Here is a 20267-nt window from a genome sequence, read left to right on the forward strand (position 1 = left end):
GACGAGATTGAGATCTTCAAAGAATATGTCAATAGAAGAAAGACACAAATCTTATATCAAGTTTTTATCAACTTAGTAAAGTATTAATTATTATATTAAAATGTAAAATGGAGCGAAAAGAAAATAACAAAATAAATCATGATGATGTCGTTATCTTAATGATATTCACTTGGATTAGCATATTTACTACTCTCTCTCTCTCTTCCCATAAATTTAATTTTATCTGTTGCTGGTTTTTGGAGACAAGCATATTCGGACAGTTTTATTATTTCTACATAATTTCTTCATTTTATTCCAAACAGATATTAAAAATCGAAAAATAAAGGAATATTTAGACTTGTTATTTAATATTTAAATATATATTCTTAATTCTTTAATAAAACTTGTACAACTTTTTATACAATCTATTTTATAAAATACATTATGTATATCTGAATACTTGTAATAGTTTTGATTTTTCATTAAACTTTCTAATATTAAAATTAATATAATTAAAAATTAAATCAAAATTGACAAATCAGAGATACAGCGCGGTAGTTGGAGCATAAGGAAAAAACATTTTCTTCTTTCCAATTATATATTGTGATGTAATTTTTCTAATCCTCGGGTGGTGGAGAGGATGAGAAAAATAATATGTCATAAAAATTTGGCGCCCAACGTGGGGGCCACGCGATTGAAAAAAAGGCGTCGCGTTGGAAATAAGGGCAATCAAGTGTTGGAAAGTTTAATTGGGGAGCTTATACGAAGTGAATTATTTTGCGAACTATCTTTTGTGGCAACTATTGTAACGGCGTATTCGATAGATTGTGCACGATCACGGCCTACGTAAGGTCGTAATTAAAATCGATCCAAGCGACTACATTAAACCGTTGATGATTTCGTCCGCGACCTTCGTTATCTTCGATTGCTTACACTGCCGATCAGTGGAGGGGCGGCCCAACGGCCCTATGACCCTCGAATGGGCGGGGGTCAGCGGCGAAGTCAGTCGCAGCTCGACAACCAAGCGATCATAAGACAAAAAAAACGAATATATATACGATCATAATTTCGTGATCCAGGTACGTACCCAGGCGTCGTCGCGATCTGAGTGCTGGCTCGAGACGTCATCGCGACTCAGAACGTGACCCGAGACGTTATCATGAAGAATTCTCTGCGTAACATTTCATAAAAATCATAAAGGAAGTTCTCGTATCTACCGCATGTATAAATTACAATGAAAGAGAAGTGCATACGAAACCACAGAGTGAGTGCGAAAGCACTGACCCTGATTTATTTCAACTATCTTTTGACGGAAATTTTAGGCTTGCGTTGAATAAATTGGAGGAAGCTTTTCAAGCACACCATATTGCGAATCGTATTGTTTCTTTCCTTTTCTCTTTTCTGTGGTTGTCGTACTTTCGTTTTATTTATTGAGTATCGAAATTATTTAATTTCGTCTCATTGACAATTATACAGGCCTGCGAGGTTCAGTTACAAAAAGCAGAATAGGTGAATCTGATAGATTTTGTGACGCTGAAAATTGATCTGGCCGAAGAAATCGTGCGGCGGTAATCGAAAATGGATTTGAAAGATGAAAGTGAGTACCATACGATGCTATGGACAGAAATATTTCAAAAAATTTGGTTTCTCCACAATAAATTCATGAAATTGGCCAAAATAGCGATTTTTGGGCCATTCAATTATAAATTACTCAAAAACCTGACGTGTTGGGGAAATTCTGCGGCCAGATTCGTTTTCAGCGTTACAAAATCTATCAGATTCACCTACTCTGCTTTTTGTAACTGACAAAAGCTCAAATTTCGCAGGCCTGTGTTACCGTTAATGCATTCGTTTAAGAGAAATTTCGAGAAGGATTCCAACGTACATTTCGCTGTTTCGAAATTTGGTAAATATCTAAGGAATATGAAAAACAAGGTCGAAGGACAATATAATCGCGATGGAATAATAAGAAGAATAACACTTCGATTTCAAATATAACGGCTGTGCGCAAATATTATTACCATCGAACCGCTCGAATAATACTTTCGTGAGAACTATCGAGATACAAGGGGAATTAATTTTTTTTCGTTAACCTCTTCTTGTTTGTTGTCGATATTTCGATCGTTTCGAAGATAGCGTTTTTGTCTCGTATTCTTGAGCTGTCGACATTTCGGTCGCGTTAATATTTCCATGTTCTGCTGAGGTCGAGATTATTTATCTTGTTTCGGATATATCTTTCACAATTTCGTATGAGTCAAGTCGACGCAGAGGACAGTTGAATCTTTGTATTAAATCGCGAACAATTAGGCTGCGGTCAAGACTGCACTACGAATGCTTTGAAACATCATTCTATCTTTGTTCTATATTCCATGAGAATAAAGATAGAATGATGTTTCAAAGCATTCGTAGCACAGTCTTGACCGCAGCCATAATTAGAGAATTACAGCAGCGTAGACTTCCGATCGAGGGAAGTTATTCGATTCAGACCGCACGTTTATTGAGTCGCGTACGTAAATATCGAAAATATAATACAGACGACGATAAGATGTCTGACGATGAGCATTTGGAAGTTCCGACGGATGTGATGGTTCGACCTGATAGTCCGATAGATCAGGCGAGATCACGCATGTTTTCCGACTCCCAAGCTACTCCGCGCTCGAACGGACGAAATTCGCGGAAATTCCGCGATGACCGCTTATATACAACGTCATGCACAAATGGAATCTTAAATTCTCGGATACGCGAGGAGAAGATGTGAAAACCTTTTTGCTTCGGATTGAAAAAGGTCGCAAATTAGTTCCCGTGTCCGACGAAGATATCTTGCGTTGCTTGCCGTTCTTTCTCATCGGTATAGCACTTCATTGGTTCCGTAGTAAGCGTGATCGGCTGTCGAATTGAACTTTTAAAAATGCGTGGAGAATGCGATTCGGAGACCCTGACTTCCAATTTGCCTTTCGCGAAGAAATTATGAGGAGGACTCAACAGGACGAACATGAGTCTGTCGCGGATTATTTGATGTCTTCGGGCCATGCACGATCGGTTGTCGCCACCGTGGACCGAATCGGAGCAAGCAGTGCGTTTCAAAATTTATTACCGCGCTTATAGTCTATCCGTTGAAACGAGGTAGATGACTTAGACGCCTTGGAAGATTTAACGACTCGCGTGGAAGCCAGTTATCAGCTATCCCAAAAAATCTCTATTTCCGGATCTCGCTTATCGCGCGCCGTGTCATGTGAAACATCCTGTTGAAGTAAAGACACCCTTGCCGCATTGAGTACGTCGATCGTTGGATCCGCGTCGAAGTCTGGTTTGTGTACCGACAAGAAAAATAAGAATCGCGCGACCCAAGCTGCGACCGAAACGGAGGTCATCCTGTCGACTTCGTCGTTTTCGGAGACGACTATCGCCGAAACTAAAGCTTTGCAACCTTTAACTGTGAAATGTGGAAATACAGTCTGTTTGACAAGAGCGTGTACGGCTAAATTTTTTCCTGAAAACCGTTAGAGGGTTCGTTTCATTCAAAGCAGATAGCGGGACCCTTCCCCAAAGACGCTTTGTATAGAAAGCCTCAGTTGTCGTTCGACCTTGGTCACAGAAGAACATATTTCACAATGAGTGCCGCGTACGCATCACGTTACGAAGCCGTGTTTCTGTGTTTGCATCCGAAAGGACCGAAAATGTCGTATGGAGCCGCTGCTAAATACATGAAAAAGTCGAAGGCATTTATAAGTAAGTGAGTGAAACGTTATTCCGATGTAAAAAAACGTCGATGACTTGCCAGATCGTGGCTCTGTGCAAAAAACGACGAAAACGGTGGACAGAGTGATTTTACGGGTGTTTGAAAAGAATCCTCGTCTATCATTGCGTGGCGGGCAAGCGATTTTGCGTAAAAAGGGTCTAAATGTGTCATGTGATACTATAAGAAGGCGTTTATTGGCTCATGACGTGAAATTTCGAAGCACAGTGAAGAAACCACTACTCTCTGAAAAACACGTCGAAAAAAGACTCGCTTGGGCGAAAGAAAATTTAGACCGCGATTGGGACAATGTAATTTTTTCGAACGAAGCTTCTTTTTGGGCACGTTCTTCTATTAGTCATACCTGGTCTACCCACACCAATAGACTCATCCAGCGGACTGTTAAACACCCGGTAAAGGTGCACGTCTGGGGCTGTTTCTCAAAACAGGGATTTGGCACTTTGCATATTTTCACAGACAATTTAAACGCTGCCAAAATAGTCAAAATATATCAGAAGGCTTTATTACCATCTGCCCAAAGATAGTTTATAAGGAAAAATGAAAATTGGCTATTGCAAGAGGACAATAACCCAAAATATCGGAGTCGTCTTTGTACTGCGTGGAAATAAGAGAATGACGTTGACGTACTGGATTAGCCGGCGCAGTCGCCAGATTCAAATCCCATAGAAAATGTGTGGGCACTCATGAAGTTCAAGCTCCAAGGGAAACAGATCTGGAACGTCAAGCAGTTATTTCGACAGATTCGACTCATATGGAGGTCTTTGTCCCCAGATTATGCTATAAAATTAGTAGAAAGTATGCCTCGGAGATGCCAGGCAATTATTAATAGTGGAGACGACTGGACAACTTATTAATAATAAAGCGTCGCGGTTTATATCATGTAGTATGTGTGTATTTTTTTCAATGCCCTATCCCAAATAGTTTTCGGATTTCGCCGTACACGCTCTTGTCAAACAGACTGTAATTGGAATTGTGTCGGTCATATTTCGCGAAATTGTGAAACAGCTCTGCGACTGCACTGTTATCGTTGTGGTCGAGCGGAAGTAACCCTACGAACGTGTCCCGACTGTTCGGGAAAAGAGTAAAGGAGTCGAACAGGGAGGCCCAATTCTTATTCAATCCCAACCTCTTTTCGTGTCGTTAATTGTTCTCGTGAATTTTCATTTAGTGCTTTTAGTTGTCGTGATAGTCCTATGTGATTCGTTCATGTTAAATTATTGAAAAGCGAAATTAGCGCCTTGGTAAATTGTGGTTCAACTCGCACTTCTTTGAGTTCTAGTGTTGGCTTAGTGAGTCAGTCAAAAATACAGTTTCGAAAGTCGGATGGCCAACGAGTAGTTACGGCCACCGGCCAAATGACACGTATGACAGAGGGAAGGTGGATCTTCTTTTTACTCTACATAGACACTCTAATAAGACGAATTCCTTGAGAGCATATGCCTTACCGATGTTAGCTGTACCGTGTATAATTGGGCTTGATTTTTTGGGATGGTAGTTAATTTTTCTAAGAGTGGCACTTCAAAGATGAACCAACCGTTGTGTATCGTTTCGAGAAACAGCCAGTGGTCCCAATTTTCCATTAAGTATGTCGATCGAGAATCCTGCAAGTCGAATCGAGTAATCCTTTCGTATCCGGAAATGCGAAACCAGGAGATCGAAAATCGGATGACGGCCCGCGAGAAACTAATCTTCCCGTGAAAACGATCTCTGTTCATGAAAAGAAACGAGCTCGGCTGTTGAAATCTAACCCACTTATCTGCTGCGGTTTGAATGAGTTGTCGTCAAGCGAAAGTCAACAATTGACAGACTTTTTAACAAATCATATCGTAGAGGTGATCCGAATAAACCGGGAGCGATTAATTTAACTGAGCACCGAATCGATGTCGGCGGTCACTTTCCTATTAAGCAGCGTTATTATCGCGTTTCATCAAAGATTCAAGAAGCGATCTACGCGGAAGTAGATAAGATGTTAGCAGCAGGAATTATCGAACTATCCAAAAGCGAATGGTCAAGTCCGATCGTGATGATTAAAAAGCCTAATGGTAGTTATCGGTTTTGTTTGGATTTTCGAAAGTTAAGTAGCGTTTCGAAAAAGACGCGTATCCACTTTCGTACATGAATGTTATTCTCGATAAGTTACGGGCAGCTAGATAAATTTGGACTATCGGTTTAAGTCAAGCGTACTTTCAAATTCCACTCGAGAAAAATAGTCGCGAATTAACTATATTTACTGTACTGGGAGAAGGATTGTTTCATTTTACCCGAATACCGCATGGTCTTACCGGTGCGACATTTCAACGTTTACTGGATCGGCTTATAGATCCTGAAATGGAATCGCATGCTTTCGCCTACTTAGATAATATCATTGTTGTGACGCGTACTTTTGAAGAACATCTGATTTGGCTAAAGCGCGTATTGAATAGAATAGGAGAGGCAGGCTTTATGATAAATTCCGAGAAGAGTAAATTCTGTCGATCACAAGTCAAATATCTTGGATTCCTGATACAACAGGAAGGACTCAAAGTAGACCCTGATAAAACTACACCGATTGTCGAGTATCCGTCACCGAAAAATATCAAACAATTATGACGTTTTATAGAAATGACGTCTTGATATCGCCGATTTATATCTCAGTGTGCGACGTGCTTAGAACCGCTAACTCATCTCCTCCGAAAGAATTTCTCTTGGGAGTGGGGAGATAAACAAAAATCTGCGTTTGAAACAATTAAGTCATGCATTATTTCGCCGCCTATGTTACCTGTCGTGCCCAAATTTCGAGTTACCGTTTGTTTTACAAACGGCTGCGAGTTCGGTCAGGAGCTGTGTTGACACAGGAAAGGAAGGGGTAGAACACGTAATTGAGTTTGCAAGTAGAGCGCTATCAGAGACCGAAAAGAAATATTCTAACACCGAACAGGAATGTTTGGCTGTTGTTTGGTCGATTAAGGCTGCGGTCTGAAATCCGCTTACAGTGCTGATGGTGCCAACGACGCCAAAACGCGCTCAAGTATAGCTTATTTCGGAACGCTATATAACGCGCTCAAGATCGCATCGAGTAATAAAAATATAATAAGGTTAACAAGATGAATAAAGAACGAATTATTCTTACTCAGTTTTTAGAATTAGCTTCTGATGATGAGGATTTATTATCTTTTTTTTATTTATTTTCTTCTAGTGATGAGGATGAAATACAAGCGGCAATTGCTGTTCACAAATGTAAGGGTAAAAGACATAATAGATTTCGTTGAAAAAATTATATCGAGAGAATTGTGCCTAATTATACTGCTTTAGAATTTAAAATGCATTTCAGGTATGTGTTTTTGATAATCTAACTTAACCTCTCACAAAATGTTTTTCTTTACTCATCTTTGGCTGCTCTTTCTGCAATCTCCGGTAATAATTTTAATGTAATCATTTCATTTTTATCTTCTACGTATGTCGTAACTTCTACTAACTTTTCTGTCATTATGAACTGCTGGTTAGAGTAAAAAAATATATATTTGTCTCCTTCTAACTTATTGCACCAGTGTAGCAATTCAGTTAAAAAAAACAGATCCATAGTCTAATTGTTTGCATTTCCCGCGCTTATGACGTCAGTGCTCACGGTGCCTCCATTCAATTATGGACGGTGTGAGCACGGAAAAGTGTGACGTCACTTCGTTACGGCGGTCTCCCTCAAGCCATTTCGGAACGTCCGTAAGCGCGCTGATAACGCTATAAGCACATTTCGGACCACAGCCTAAGAAATTTAGGCTGTATCTCGAGGGTTATAGTTTCAAGGTTATTACGGATCCATAGTAGTTTGTGCTGGTTACACAACTTGAAGAATCCCACAGGTCGATTAGCATAATGGGTTCTAGAGTTACTAGAGTACGATTACACGATTGAACATCGTAAAGGAGCGTTCCTGACGCGTTGTCGCGGTTACTGGAGACACATCATATGATGCACGCGTTCGAGACGTGGAAACTGAACTGCGTAAAAATTCTTGCTGGAAAATAGAAAACGATCAACTTTATTTTCGAAAGCCGAACGCTGTCGTATCGCAGGTTGTCGACGATCTCGAACAATGGAAATTAGTACTTCCCAAAGAGGAATGCGCGAACGTTATTCGAGAAGCGCATAATGTGCCGCAATCTGGCCACCTAGATGTCGAGAAAACTTATCAGCGCGTAGCGACTCGTATTTTTGGCCACGTATGTTTCGCGAAATCGAGGATTACGTTCGACGATGAGATACCTGTCAGAGGACGAAAGTCAAACAGAACGTTCCGAGAGGTTTAATGGGGCAACGTACGGTCGAAACTCCGTGGATAGTCGTAGCTGCGAATATTATGGGGCCCTTTCCGCCTAGCAAAAACGGTAACGCGTACATCCTAGTAATTCAAGATCATTTTACGAAGTGGATAGAATGTAGCCCGCACAGAAAAGCGACAGGCAAGAAATTTCGCGAACTATTGGATGAGTTAGTCGTGAATCATTGAGGCGCGCCGCGGATACTCTTAACAGATAACGGGACCGAATTCATAAATCGCGAATTGCAAGCGTTTGCGAAAAAGTACGGTATCGTTCACACGACGGTACCTCCTTACCACCCCAGGCGAATCCGATGAAACGCGTAAACCTGCTTAAGACAATAATTATGGCTTTTCTCGAGAACGATCACCGCGAATGGAACATCCATTTGGCTGAATTTAGATTCGCGTATAATATATCCTTGCAGGCCACTCTTGCGTTCTTGAATTTCGGTAGGGAATCCCAGCCGGTTAACCGTGGGAGACGTGAGTCCGCTGTCGAAGTTGCGGAAGCTAATCCCGAAAATTGGAGGGAACATGAAGAGAATCCGGGCTTTACGAGATTGGTTAGTGGAAAACTTAGAGGCCGCGCATCACAAGCAGGCGCATTATTATAATTTGCGAAGACGAGATCATCGTTGGTGAATAAGTCTTAGAGCAGCATGTGTTGTCGTCCACCGCTCAGAACGTTTTGGCTAAATTAGCGACTAAGTATCACGATCTGTTTACTATCGCGAAAATGTTATCGCCAGTAGTATGAATTAAAGGATAGCGCTAATAGATTGGTAGGTAAGGTGCATATTAAAGATCTGAAACCGTATAATATTTCAGCTGACCCTCTAGGCGTTTAAAAATTAGATATCTTTGCGTTCGAACCACATAACCTTTAGTGAACGAGATCGCAAACGTCAGACTGGACGATCCTTAAGCAAACCGGGACCACGGACTCCAGTGAGAGACGAAATCGCGAGCAAAATTAGTAGAATGCGATAAAATGGGGTGTCGCTTTTTGTTCGACTGTGTTTCGCATTTTTTTATGTTGGCGTTATTTCATTTGTGTTCGTGTTTACTTCGGCTGCGGAGACTTTGGTCGCCCGAACATGTGCGAAAGGACTAATCCGAAGTTCGACTTGGTGGCCATGATGGGTGATTAGAGTCGGTCTCTCTTGGCAAAGGAGGGTGTAACGTTCCGACGCGCGTTTATCCACCCCGGAAATCCTAATGGGGCGCGAGCCGAGCGGCCGCACCAGACAGGATTGCGAGAGCCGTATCGAAATTTCCGGAGAGACGAGCGATAATTATTGATTTCGCGTTCCTAATTATTATTTTTCTTTTGTGTTATAATAATTCTGTACATTGGGCAACCCGTCGGAGCATATCGAGAAGAGGACGAGGAGGAATCTTTTACGACAGCCGAAACGGCGCTCCAGCAACAGTTTTAAATGCGGAAATAGCGCCCGAGAATCTCCAAGTCAGCGCAGGATCACGGGTAGCGTTCGCCCCGGCAAAGAGAGGAAGAGCATCTCTAAAAACGGTTGTCTAGACCCGGGATTACAGGGCCCGTGTCGACACTACCCTCCGGGGACGTAAATAAAAAGTCAGCTGGAGAAGACCGTCGATAAAGGATCGCCAAGAATTTAGCAAAATAAATTCTCGGGGCTGTTATGACCCCCGATACGACGTTGTCGCAGGGCGCCGTGAAAATCTATCGTGTAGCGCGATTGACCGCGCATCCGCGTACCCCTGCGCGCAGGATTGACGCCGTTATCGAGTCTGAATCGCGAGATCCAGAGACTCACTCTGGCACGGGCGCTCGTTTAGTACAGTTGTCTTTAGTTGTCGTGTGATTGTCGTTATTGTCGAAGACTCACGGAGAGGACGGAGCCGAGGATTACCCCTGGCTACAGGAGCGAGTGTATCGGTGAGGTTGCCCATCTTTAAATTGTGAGCCACGTACGCGATTTCGTTCGTCCTAAGCGTTTCGCCGTCGCCATTTTCATGTTTCGTTTTCGTGAGAACCTTGCCATAATATTTCGATTTCGTGGATTTCGGGCGTCCGAAGACAATCTACCGAGACTTCGAGGACGATCGTAACGTCGGCATAAATCGATAGGGTACCGTTTGTCTCTCTGGGATTCGGCATGTCGCGAAACGCGTAGTAACCGACTTTCGTATAGCGACCACGTGCGCGGTAAATTCGCGAGGAATGCGTTCGCTGTCCGCGGTGTCGTAAAGAGTTGTCAAAACCGCATAAAACATCCCCGTAATCAATCTTCGTGCGATCTTCGTGTTGTAATTAGCGTGTGTGTGTGAGTTATGCGTTTCGTGAGTGTGCGAGTGAGAGTATCTTTCCGTCTTTGTCGCGCTTATTACGTTGTATGATTCGTGCCTAATTCGTTCTATTTGTCGTGTATGTGAGTGTGTCACGGTGCATATCTCATTACGGCAAAGTAGGAGATTGTCGAAATTCGAAAGATTCGTGTATCATAGAAGCGTTACATCGAAAAGTAAAATAAGAGCGTCGTAAGCGGCATCCGACGGCTATCGATTATCGATCGCACTGTGCTCGTCGCAACTTGCGACGCTCTTATTTTACTTTTCGATGTAACGCTTCTATGTAATCATAATGCGCAGGCGCCAAGTTCACACGTACGCTTACACTCGCATGTCCGCTCAGCTGTAGTTGCGTGCTGCTGGCGTATGCATTCTGGCAACAGCCTGCGAGAGCTCAGACGGTTTTAGTAAAAATCTTGTGTTCGCGTAGTAAATTAATAATGAAAATGAAGTGTACTCTGCAGGAATATACGGATATGATTGTGGCTAGCGGGAGAAAATACTTATCGCGCGGCCGTAATTTATGTGGAATGATTTTCCGGGCGTGCACGAAAGCCAAGTGAACGTACAGTTTTACGAGTTGTGCAATAATTATGTGAAACTGGGTGTCGTGCATAATATCGGGATAACCGGTCCAGCAGTGCGTCTTCGTGTACGAGATGAAGAAAGAATTCTGGAAACACTTTATGAAAATCCTGGAACTAGCATGCGTCATGTGGCACACGAATTTGGTTTTTCGCGATACGCAGTACATCACGCTTTACGTGTAATGGATTACGTCCGTATCATTACCAACGTGTGTAACACATTTTATCGAGGGATTTTCAACTACCGATCAATTTTTGTGAAGGTACTATCGTCATCAATTTTTTACATTTACGATACATTCAGCGTACAGTAACGGCATTTTGAACAATTTTCACAAATATTTAAATTGAGAGTGGAATAGGCCTATAGGGGGAAACCACTATAAAAAAGCGCACCATGCTATCTACTGCAAAATGGTGTGGAAATGATAGCGCATCATTTTCTCGCCACTAAAAGGACGGGTCATTTTTCGGCGCGGTATTGCGATATATCGCACGCCACCATCATGTCTCGGAGAGCGATCCGCCCATCGCTTCGCCGCGCGCCTAGTATAAGATTACAGTGGGACGACTCTCGTCGCCGCGCGCTTCTACTCACGCAGATTGGCCGATATTCTTTATTTAATTTTTCGTTAATTATTACGAATATCACAAAACAGTACAAGTCCTTCCTTCTTAATTTGAGCCAATCTACCTCCTTACTCCGTGTGGGCAAAAATTTCCCTGACACCCTGTATATATATATATATATATATATATATACATATATACAGGGTGACCCATTTTAACTTAGGCAGCCAAATAACTCGAAAAATAAGCAAGATAGAGAAAAATGTTTTAGACAAAAGTTGTATGGTTTCGAGGGGGCCATAAGATGGTATCATTGGTTTGACCTTGAAGAGTCATTTGAAGGTCACGTGAAGGTTACTTCAATTTTTTTAAATGGAACATCCTATATATTTTTGTACATTCTTGTAGCTTATTTCGAGAGCTTTCCAAAACACTATAATTAAGTACCTTTCCGTTAAGTACTTTTTGAGTTATGATGCTTGAAATAATTTCTTAATTTTACATAAACCGTAAAATATCTTGTAAAATATTCATTTTTCGATTATCTTACCTTAATACTTTTACGTACAAAATAATGAGAGGAATCAATTGGTATAAAGAAAACACATAGTTGTTTTTAAGAAAAAATATGGAATTGTTAATTGCAAATTACATATTTTTTCTTCGAAACAACTATGTGTTTTCTTTACACCAAATGATTCCTCTCATTATTTTGTACGTAAAAGTATTAAGGTTAGATAATCGAAAAATGAATATTTTACTAGATATTTTACGGTTTATGTAAAATTAAGAAATTATTTCAAGCCTCATAACTCAAAAAGTGCTTAACGAAAAGGTACTTAATTATAGTGTTTTGGAAAGCTCTCGAGATAAGCTACAAGAATATGCAATGACAAATAGTAGGTTCCATTTAAGAAATTGAAGGTGACCTTCATGTGACCTTCAAATAACTCTTCAAGGTCAAACCAATGATACCATCTTATGGCCCCCTCGAAACCAAACAACTATTGTCTGAAACATTTTTCTCTCCCGGACTTGGTTTTCGAGTTATTCTCCATTAAAGGATAAAATGATCCACCCTGTATATGTATATATATATATATGTACGTGCGTGCGTGCGTGCGTGCGTGCGTGCGTGCGTGCGTGTGTGTGTGTGTGTGTGTGTGTGTGTGTGTGTGTATTGTATAATACACAAAAATCAGTAAAAATAAGAAAATATAATATAATACATAAAAATAATTTTAAAAAGCATTGAAACTATAAATATTGATAGAAATTTAATTAATAATAATTTAAAATTTGTTACATTACTGTCAAGGTGTAATAAAAATAAAAATATATAAAAACATATTATAAAAGAACGCAAAGTAATAAGTATATATAAGTATATTATAAAATATTGTTTAAAATTATGTTATTATTATGTTAAATTATTTAAATTGTAGTAATAGAAGTAATTTTATTATATGTAAATTGTAATTATATAAATAACTTTAAATTTTATTTTATTAAAAATATCTTACCAGAAACTGTGGCTAATCCTTTCCCTAATACTGGTTCAAAAAGGTTATACATTATACTTTTATCCATACTGTTATGCAAGATTACCTACAAAAGTTGTGTTATGTCAAGTACTTTTAAATGTATATCTGTTTGTGTTTAGATATTTAACATATTATATTGTGTTTGAAAATGTCAAGATCTGAAATGGGAGGTTCAATTTTAGAATAAAGAAATTAAAAAAAAACAAATAGGAAAAACACAAGATATACCTAAAAAAAATCAACAAAGGAAAAATAAGCCGTTTATGTGTATCATAAACAAAGAAATTGAAAAGGCAAAATTTATTGAATGTGTTATAATTGAAAACCAGGTTAACAAGTATATATGTATGAACGTGTACAACTGTAGTTTCTAATATGAAAGAAAATATTTATGTTATAGTTATATGTTAAGTATACAAAAAATGAAAGAAAATGTCCAAAGAAATATTAAAATATAAAATATACTCGCTATTCAGACTAATATAATACCTGAAATTAAAAATTAAAATTAGTTGCTGTAAACAGTTTGGTTATAAACTAGTAGTAAATAATAGTAATAATATGTTTGAAAAATCGTATGAAAAAGAGAAAAAAAGAAAAGAAGCTCGTAATATATATTTTGAACAATCGTATGAAAAAGAGAAAAAAGAAAAGAAGCTCGTAATATATATTCTTATTAATTGAAAGAGACTTGTGTTATTTATATCTCAAAGTATATTCTTGTTTTCTCTCTGGAGAAGTAATACTCAAGAAAAATAGACTTTTTAATAAGACTAAGAATCATGAACTTTGGTCGATAAAGATTATAATAGACGTTTAATTAATGCGTAACGTTTGGTAAGACTGATTCCAATAATCATAAAACGTGGTCCTTATGACACCGTAATAGAAGAAGAGCAGAACGACGGATCACTCTGACCATACGTCCCTTTAGGTATATAGCAAAAAAAGACAAAGAGTCCCTGTGACTTTCGTCTTTGTGTGTGTGTGTATTCGTCCCAATGACCACGACACAATGATCCCAATGATCTACACATATGTATGTGTATGTAGGTGAAACAAGCTTGTTACCAGTGTACTGTATGTTATTATGCACAGTCTTACGATAGCCAAACCATTTGTTGATTGAGGCTCGTGAACAACAATCACTCAAATAGTGATCGCATCGAGATTCCTCCCTATGAGGATTACTGACGGCGTGTTAATGTAAGCAAGCGACTTTTCGTCTTTGTTTGGAAGAATGACACTACTGTGTCTTTATATTCGAACTAAAGAATGATATTCAATGTCCATCACAATCACAGAATCTAATGTGAACCCAGTGTCCACGAAAGTAAAGAAAACACTCGATAGTTTCGATTAAAAGCTATGCACGTGCGTTGCGACAACGTATCTACTCGCGAGTCGTCGCCGCCATCTCCCTTTGTTTTTGTCCCGAAGCAAGGGCCTCAAAAACTCCCGCTACGCCCTCTATCGAGTGTGAGTCTTTTCGACTCCCCACTCTAACTCTCTAGGGTCCTGATTACTGTCTCTTGACCGGGTTTTTTGAACATTCCGCCCGCCTTCGTTAACCTTGGTTGACGAACATAGGTGTTGAGTTCTCATCCGTTGGCAGGAGACAGAGTTTTGTAACAGGTCGCCTCAATTCTGAAATTTGTGTCTTTACAGTTACTACTCTTGTTAGCCCGTCTGGACCTGGATGGACCTTAGTTACACGACCCAACGGCCATTTTGCCGGCGGATATCTTTCATCCACTACTAGTACCATTGCACCCTCTTTTATAGGTGGAGTGACTTTATTCCATTTGTATATAGCGTGATATCTCTGCAAATACTCCGAGGACCACCTTGACCATAAAGAGTCCAATAACTGTCGGAGTAGTTGCCATCGTGATAGACGGGATAACTTTTCGTATTCTAGTGAAGGTTCTGGTATAACGGCTGGAGCACATCCCATGATGAAATGTCCTGGAGTTAAGGCCGTAAAATCGTCTGGATCGTCTGTCAAAGGACATAAAGGTCGTGAATTTAACACGGCCTCTATCTGAGTAAGGAGAGTAGTCATTTCTTCGAAAGTGAGTAGCGTGTCTGCAATGACACGTTTGAGGTGAAATTTCATAGATTTTACGCCCGCTTCCCATTTTCCTCCAAAATGAGGAGCTGATGGAGGATTGAATTTCCACTCCGTTCCGTCGTTTGCTAGTAAAGATGCTAAGCGTTGAGATTCAGCAGAAGTTTCTGTCAACAAATTTCGAAGTTGCGTGTCAGCGCCCTTTAGATTCGTCCCGCAATCGCTAGTAAGAGTGGCACACAAGCCTCGCCGAGCTGAAAATCTTTTGTAGGCAGCCAAGAACGCATCTGCAGTATAATCAGTTACCAGTTCCAGGTGTACTGCTGATGATGCAAAACACACAAATAGAGCAACGTATACCTTATAAGTACGGGCGTTCTTCCCTTTCCAGGTTTTGATAGTGAAAGGGCCCGCATAGTCTATGCCGGAATTAAGAAATGGTCGAGCCGGTGTGACTCTGTTAACAGGCAACTGGCCCATTAACTGTTGTGCTCTTCTTTGTCGGAATCTGGTGCAGATAACGCAATGTAAAATATGTTTTCTTACTGGGGCTCGACCCCCCACAATCCAAAACTCCTCACGAATGAATGAGGACGTAAGTTGTGTTCCGCCATGAAGTGATCTCAGATGAGCGTCTCTTATGATTAAAGAAGTGAATAGTGAGTCCCTGGGCAGGATAGCAGGATGTTTAGTGTTCTCCGGCAAGCTCGAGGAGTGTAGGCGTCCGCCTACTCGTAGGATTCCCAATGAATCCACGAAAGGTGTAAGTCGTATAAGGGAACTTGCCTTTGATAGTTCTTTGCCCGATGATAGTAACTGTAGCTCCTGATGAAAGCCACAACGTTGCACCTCGCGAGTCCAATACTCCTTTGCGTGTTTTAATTCCATGGCAGATAGCGGAGTCGTATAAGAATATGTCTTCTGTTGTTTGAAACGTGTCTTCACTCGTTGGCACATCGCTGTGATACGTAGAAGTTTGGTTAGACTTGAGTAACGCTCAAGTAAGGACCAGGGTTGAGGGATTCGAGCTTGAACGATTGAGACATTTAAAGGACTTTCCTCGAGATTCGCTCCGTCTAATTCTCCTGGAAGAGTTGACGGCCAGAGATGACCTTGTTGTGACAGCCAAGGTGGCCCCTTCCACCAAAGATCCATTGAAGAAAGTTGTTTCGCAGAGAGTCCTCTCGTAGCGAGGTCAGCCGGATTCTCACTACCAGGAATAAATTTCCAATTGGCGTTTGGCAATGACTCCTGAATAAAACACACTCTATTGTGCACGAAGTCCTTCCATCGTGATGGGTGATTATTGATCCACACGAATGTGATAGATGAATCTGTCCATAGATAAATCTTTATGGGACTTTTGTCAATAACCTTAAGTATTTGTAAAATCAGCTTGGTTAGCAGGACAGCTCCTGACAATTCCAATCTTGGAATGGTAAGTCTTTTGATCGGTGCCACCTTAGTCTTCGAACACACAAATTGTGTAGATATGTTTCCGTCTGAACCAATGGACCTGCTGAAGACTACCGCGGCCATCGCCTTTAAAGATGCATCGCAAAAGCCATGGAGTTCCATGGTACGAGATGATTTTGTGCCGAGCCACCGTGGAAACTCAATTTTAGGTACGTCTTGGCAGCTAATAGCAAAATTAGTCCATTCCTCTTCTACACTGGGTGGTAGGGGTTGGTCCCAGTCAATTTTTAAGGTCCATAAACTTTGTAGTAATATTTTGGCGACGACCACCACTGGCGTTAGGAAACCAAGTGGATCGAATATCTTCGCTATCGTTGATAACATAACTCGCTTCGTGACGTTGTTCATAGGAATCAAATCCAGCCTAAATTGAAGACTGTCTGTTGCTGGATGCCATAAAAGGCCTAGTGAGTGAACGACCAGATTATCGTCGATATGTACATCTGAAGAGTCCAGACGGTCTTCCTTGGGGATAGAGTTCAGAATCGTGTGGTCGTTGCTAATCCATTTCTTAAGCGGGAAACCGCCCGCCATGCAGATATGACTTAATTGTTGGATTATTATTTGTGCTTGGGCGGTATCGTCCGCACCTCCGAATATGTCATCTACATATCTACCTTTCATCATGGTAGCAACCGCTTGTGGATAACGATCACCCTCGTCCACCGTTAGTTGTTGTAAGACTCGTAATGCCAGAAACGGTGCACATACTAATCCGTATGTGACGGTTGTAAGTTCATAGGGAGTGAGGCGATTTTGATCATCCAACCAAATGATTCTTTGGTATTTATAATCTTCAGGATGTACTCTAATTTGACGAAACATCTTCTCGATGTCGGCTGAGAAAACGAAGCGATATTGTCGAAACCAAATTAATACGTCGAAGATATTTACTTGTAGTTTTGCTCCCGCATGAAGGAGGTCATTCAAGGACCGTCCTGTTGTGGTGAGGCTTGACCCATTGAAGACCACTCTCAATTTAGTCGTGAGACTCGTCTCCTTTCGAACTCCGTGATGTGGAAGGTAATAGGCGTGCGATGGTTCAGGTGTTGTGCTTGGAATCTGTCTCATATGGTCTAATCGTTTATATTCGGCCATAAAATCATAGTACATGCGAGCATACTGTGAATCGTTCAAACATCGTTTTATTAACTTGTCGCAAAGAAGGGTTGCTCTATGCTTGGACGTACCTAGGTTATCACACGAATGTTTAAATGGAAGTCCGACCATATATCTTCCTTGTTCGTCTCTAGAATGTGTAGATAGGAAATGAGCTTCACATTCTTGTTCGTCGGCTGTTAATGATGTATTGTGAATGACTGGTACCGATTCCAGTTCCCAAAACTTCTGGATAAGAGTATAAATGTCGTCGTCTACTGAGACACTATAACTCTGCCCAGATTGCGTAGAACTTTCACTAGTAGTCGGACCGAAGATAATCCAGCCCAGTGCTGTGCGTTGTGCTATGGGCGCGTCCGCTGGACCTTTGACGAGTCCTTCTAAAACAATATTCGCATAGACGTCAGCTCCTAGTAATAGATCAATTTTTCCTGAGGTTGCGAAATGAGGATCCGCAAGTTGGAGCCCCTCCAAATGAGCCCAGGAATCTCGCACGATATTCGTTGAGGGTATTTGTGAAGTAATATTAGGTAATATATAGGCAACTATCGTGTCTTCATAATCCGAATGAAAGTGTGGATTGATCTTTAGTTGGACCTTCCCCTTAGTCATTTGAGAAGATTGTGCTCCAACTCCCACCAATGTTACTAAAGATTGAAAACGGTCTAATTTTAGTCGTCGTGCTAAGCGTTCAGAAATTAAAGATGTTTCCGAACCTGGATCTATCAGTGCTCTTGTCTTGGTGACATTTCCTCTTGAAGAGCTAACATGTAATTTAGCTGTAGCCAATAAGACTTGAGGCCGATTGTAAGGCAAGCTTGAATGAGACAATAGCACTTGTGCTTTTGGTGGTTCCTTTATTGACTTATCTGTTGACTTAGTAGATTCATCTGAGTTTTGTTTAGACACAGTATTCTGAGACATATCCGAATGGATGGTAGTATGATGTTTGTTGCCACACTTTTGACATCTTCTTGTTGAGGTGCAGTTGGAGGCTCGATGTAATCCTAGACAGTTAAAACATAACTTGTGCTTGCTAATGAGAGCGAGTTTCTGATTCCGCGTTTTAGAAGAGAATTGACTGCATGCAGCAGCATGATGCTTTCCGGAACAGATTGAACACGTATAGTTGCTGTTAGGGTTAGTCTCCTTCCCTCGTCCTTGATAATGTGATTTAACCACGATAGGTTGTGCTTTATTATTAAGTTTTCCAGATCGTGACCGTTCAAAAGCTTGGAGCGAACGAAGACGAGAAATCAAGAAATTGTTGAATTGTGTCCATGTCGGCGGTTCTGTTGAAGATCCTAAGTGTTGCTCCCACGCTTTAACTGATTCCGAATCTAATCGTTGTGTAGCGATAAATACTAGGAAATCGTCCCAAGTATCTACTGGCCTTTGTAGAATCTCCAAGGATCTATAGCATTGGAGAAGACTCGTATACAGCTGTTCCATCTCTGCGCCCGACTCCTTCGTCATCCTCTTGAGATTCAGTAAAGAGTGCAGTGCTGTGTTGACCAGTAACCTCTTATTCTCATAAAATGAGATCAGAGCCTCCCAGGACTTTTGAAAGTTAGCAGCAGTGAGAGAAGTATTTTTTAGTAGAGTCGCGGCGGAGCCCGTTATGCTTGTCTTCAAATATTGCAGCTTCTTTACTGCGTTAAGCGATGGATTTGTAATAACCAGCGACTGAAATAGATCTTTGAAGGACAACCAATCCGATGAATTCCCAGTGAATTTCGGAAGATTAATCCGAGGAAGTCGCGCTTGATGCGAACATAATGGTATAACCGCTGGTGTTGAATGTGTCGATTGAACGGAGATCACCTCGTTGATATTCCCGTGATCGTTGTCCAGTAGTGATGTCATCCTTACAACTGCCGAAAGATAATTCTCGTGTGCCACCGTATATAGATTGTCTCTAAAATAAGGATGACTTGTTATCTTTAATCTATCCTCTGTTGTTAACTCGCGTACAGCGATACCCAAAGCCTCATGCACAATGGAAAACTTTTGCCACTCTTCTTTTAATACGTTAAGTGTTGCAGTTATTCCATGAGAAGTTAGAGCAGGAGAGTCGACGTTGAGCAGGTTTACGTATGCGGTGGAGATAATGTTCATCAATTCGAGCTGTTGCTCAATACGAGCCTCGACGTGTGAGAGCCTCATGATTTTTGTGTTTAATATATATATGTATACGGATCCGGCTCGAAGGACCAAAATGTTTGAAAATGTCAAGATCTGAAATGGGAGGTTCAATTTTAGAATAAAGAAATTAAAAAAAAACAAATAGGAAAAACACAAGATATACCTAAAAAAAATCAACAAAGGAAAAATAAGCCGTTTATGTGTATCATAAACAAAGAAATTGAAAAGGCAAAATTTATTGAATGTGTTATAATTGAAAACCAGGTTAACAAGTATATATGTATGAACGTGTACAACTGTAGTTTCTAATATGAAAGAAAATATTTATGTTATAGTTATATGTTAAGTATACAAAAAATGAAAGAAAATGTCCAAAGAAATATTAAAATAT

The 20267-nt window shown here is 40.6% G+C and overlaps 1 protein-coding gene across 1 annotated transcript; it reads right to left on the reverse strand.

The window, feature by feature from the left end:
* Positions 1–14632: 14632 nt before the first annotated feature.
* On the reverse strand, positions 14633–19849 carry LOC145969942 (uncharacterized). Its single transcript, XM_083096279.1, has one exon. It carries the CDS (start codon positions 19847–19849, stop codon positions 14633–14635), a length of 5217 nt encoding a protein of 1738 aa, XP_082952405.1.
* Positions 19850–20267: the final 418 nt, after the last annotated feature.

This window comes from Camponotus vicinus, unplaced genomic scaffold (assembly GCF_025532165.1).
Source record: "Camponotus vicinus isolate PSW18456_S1 unplaced genomic scaffold, iyCamVici1.0 SCAF_4, whole genome shotgun sequence".
In the NCBI taxonomy this organism is placed as follows: Eukaryota; Metazoa; Arthropoda; class Insecta; order Hymenoptera; family Formicidae; genus Camponotus; species Camponotus vicinus.

Bases quoted from the DNA above. Each gene is read 5' to 3' on its own strand.
- LOC145969942 (XM_083096279.1), bottom strand. From the start codon at position 19,849: ATGAACATTATCTCCACCGCATACGTAAACCTGCTCAACGTCGACTCT.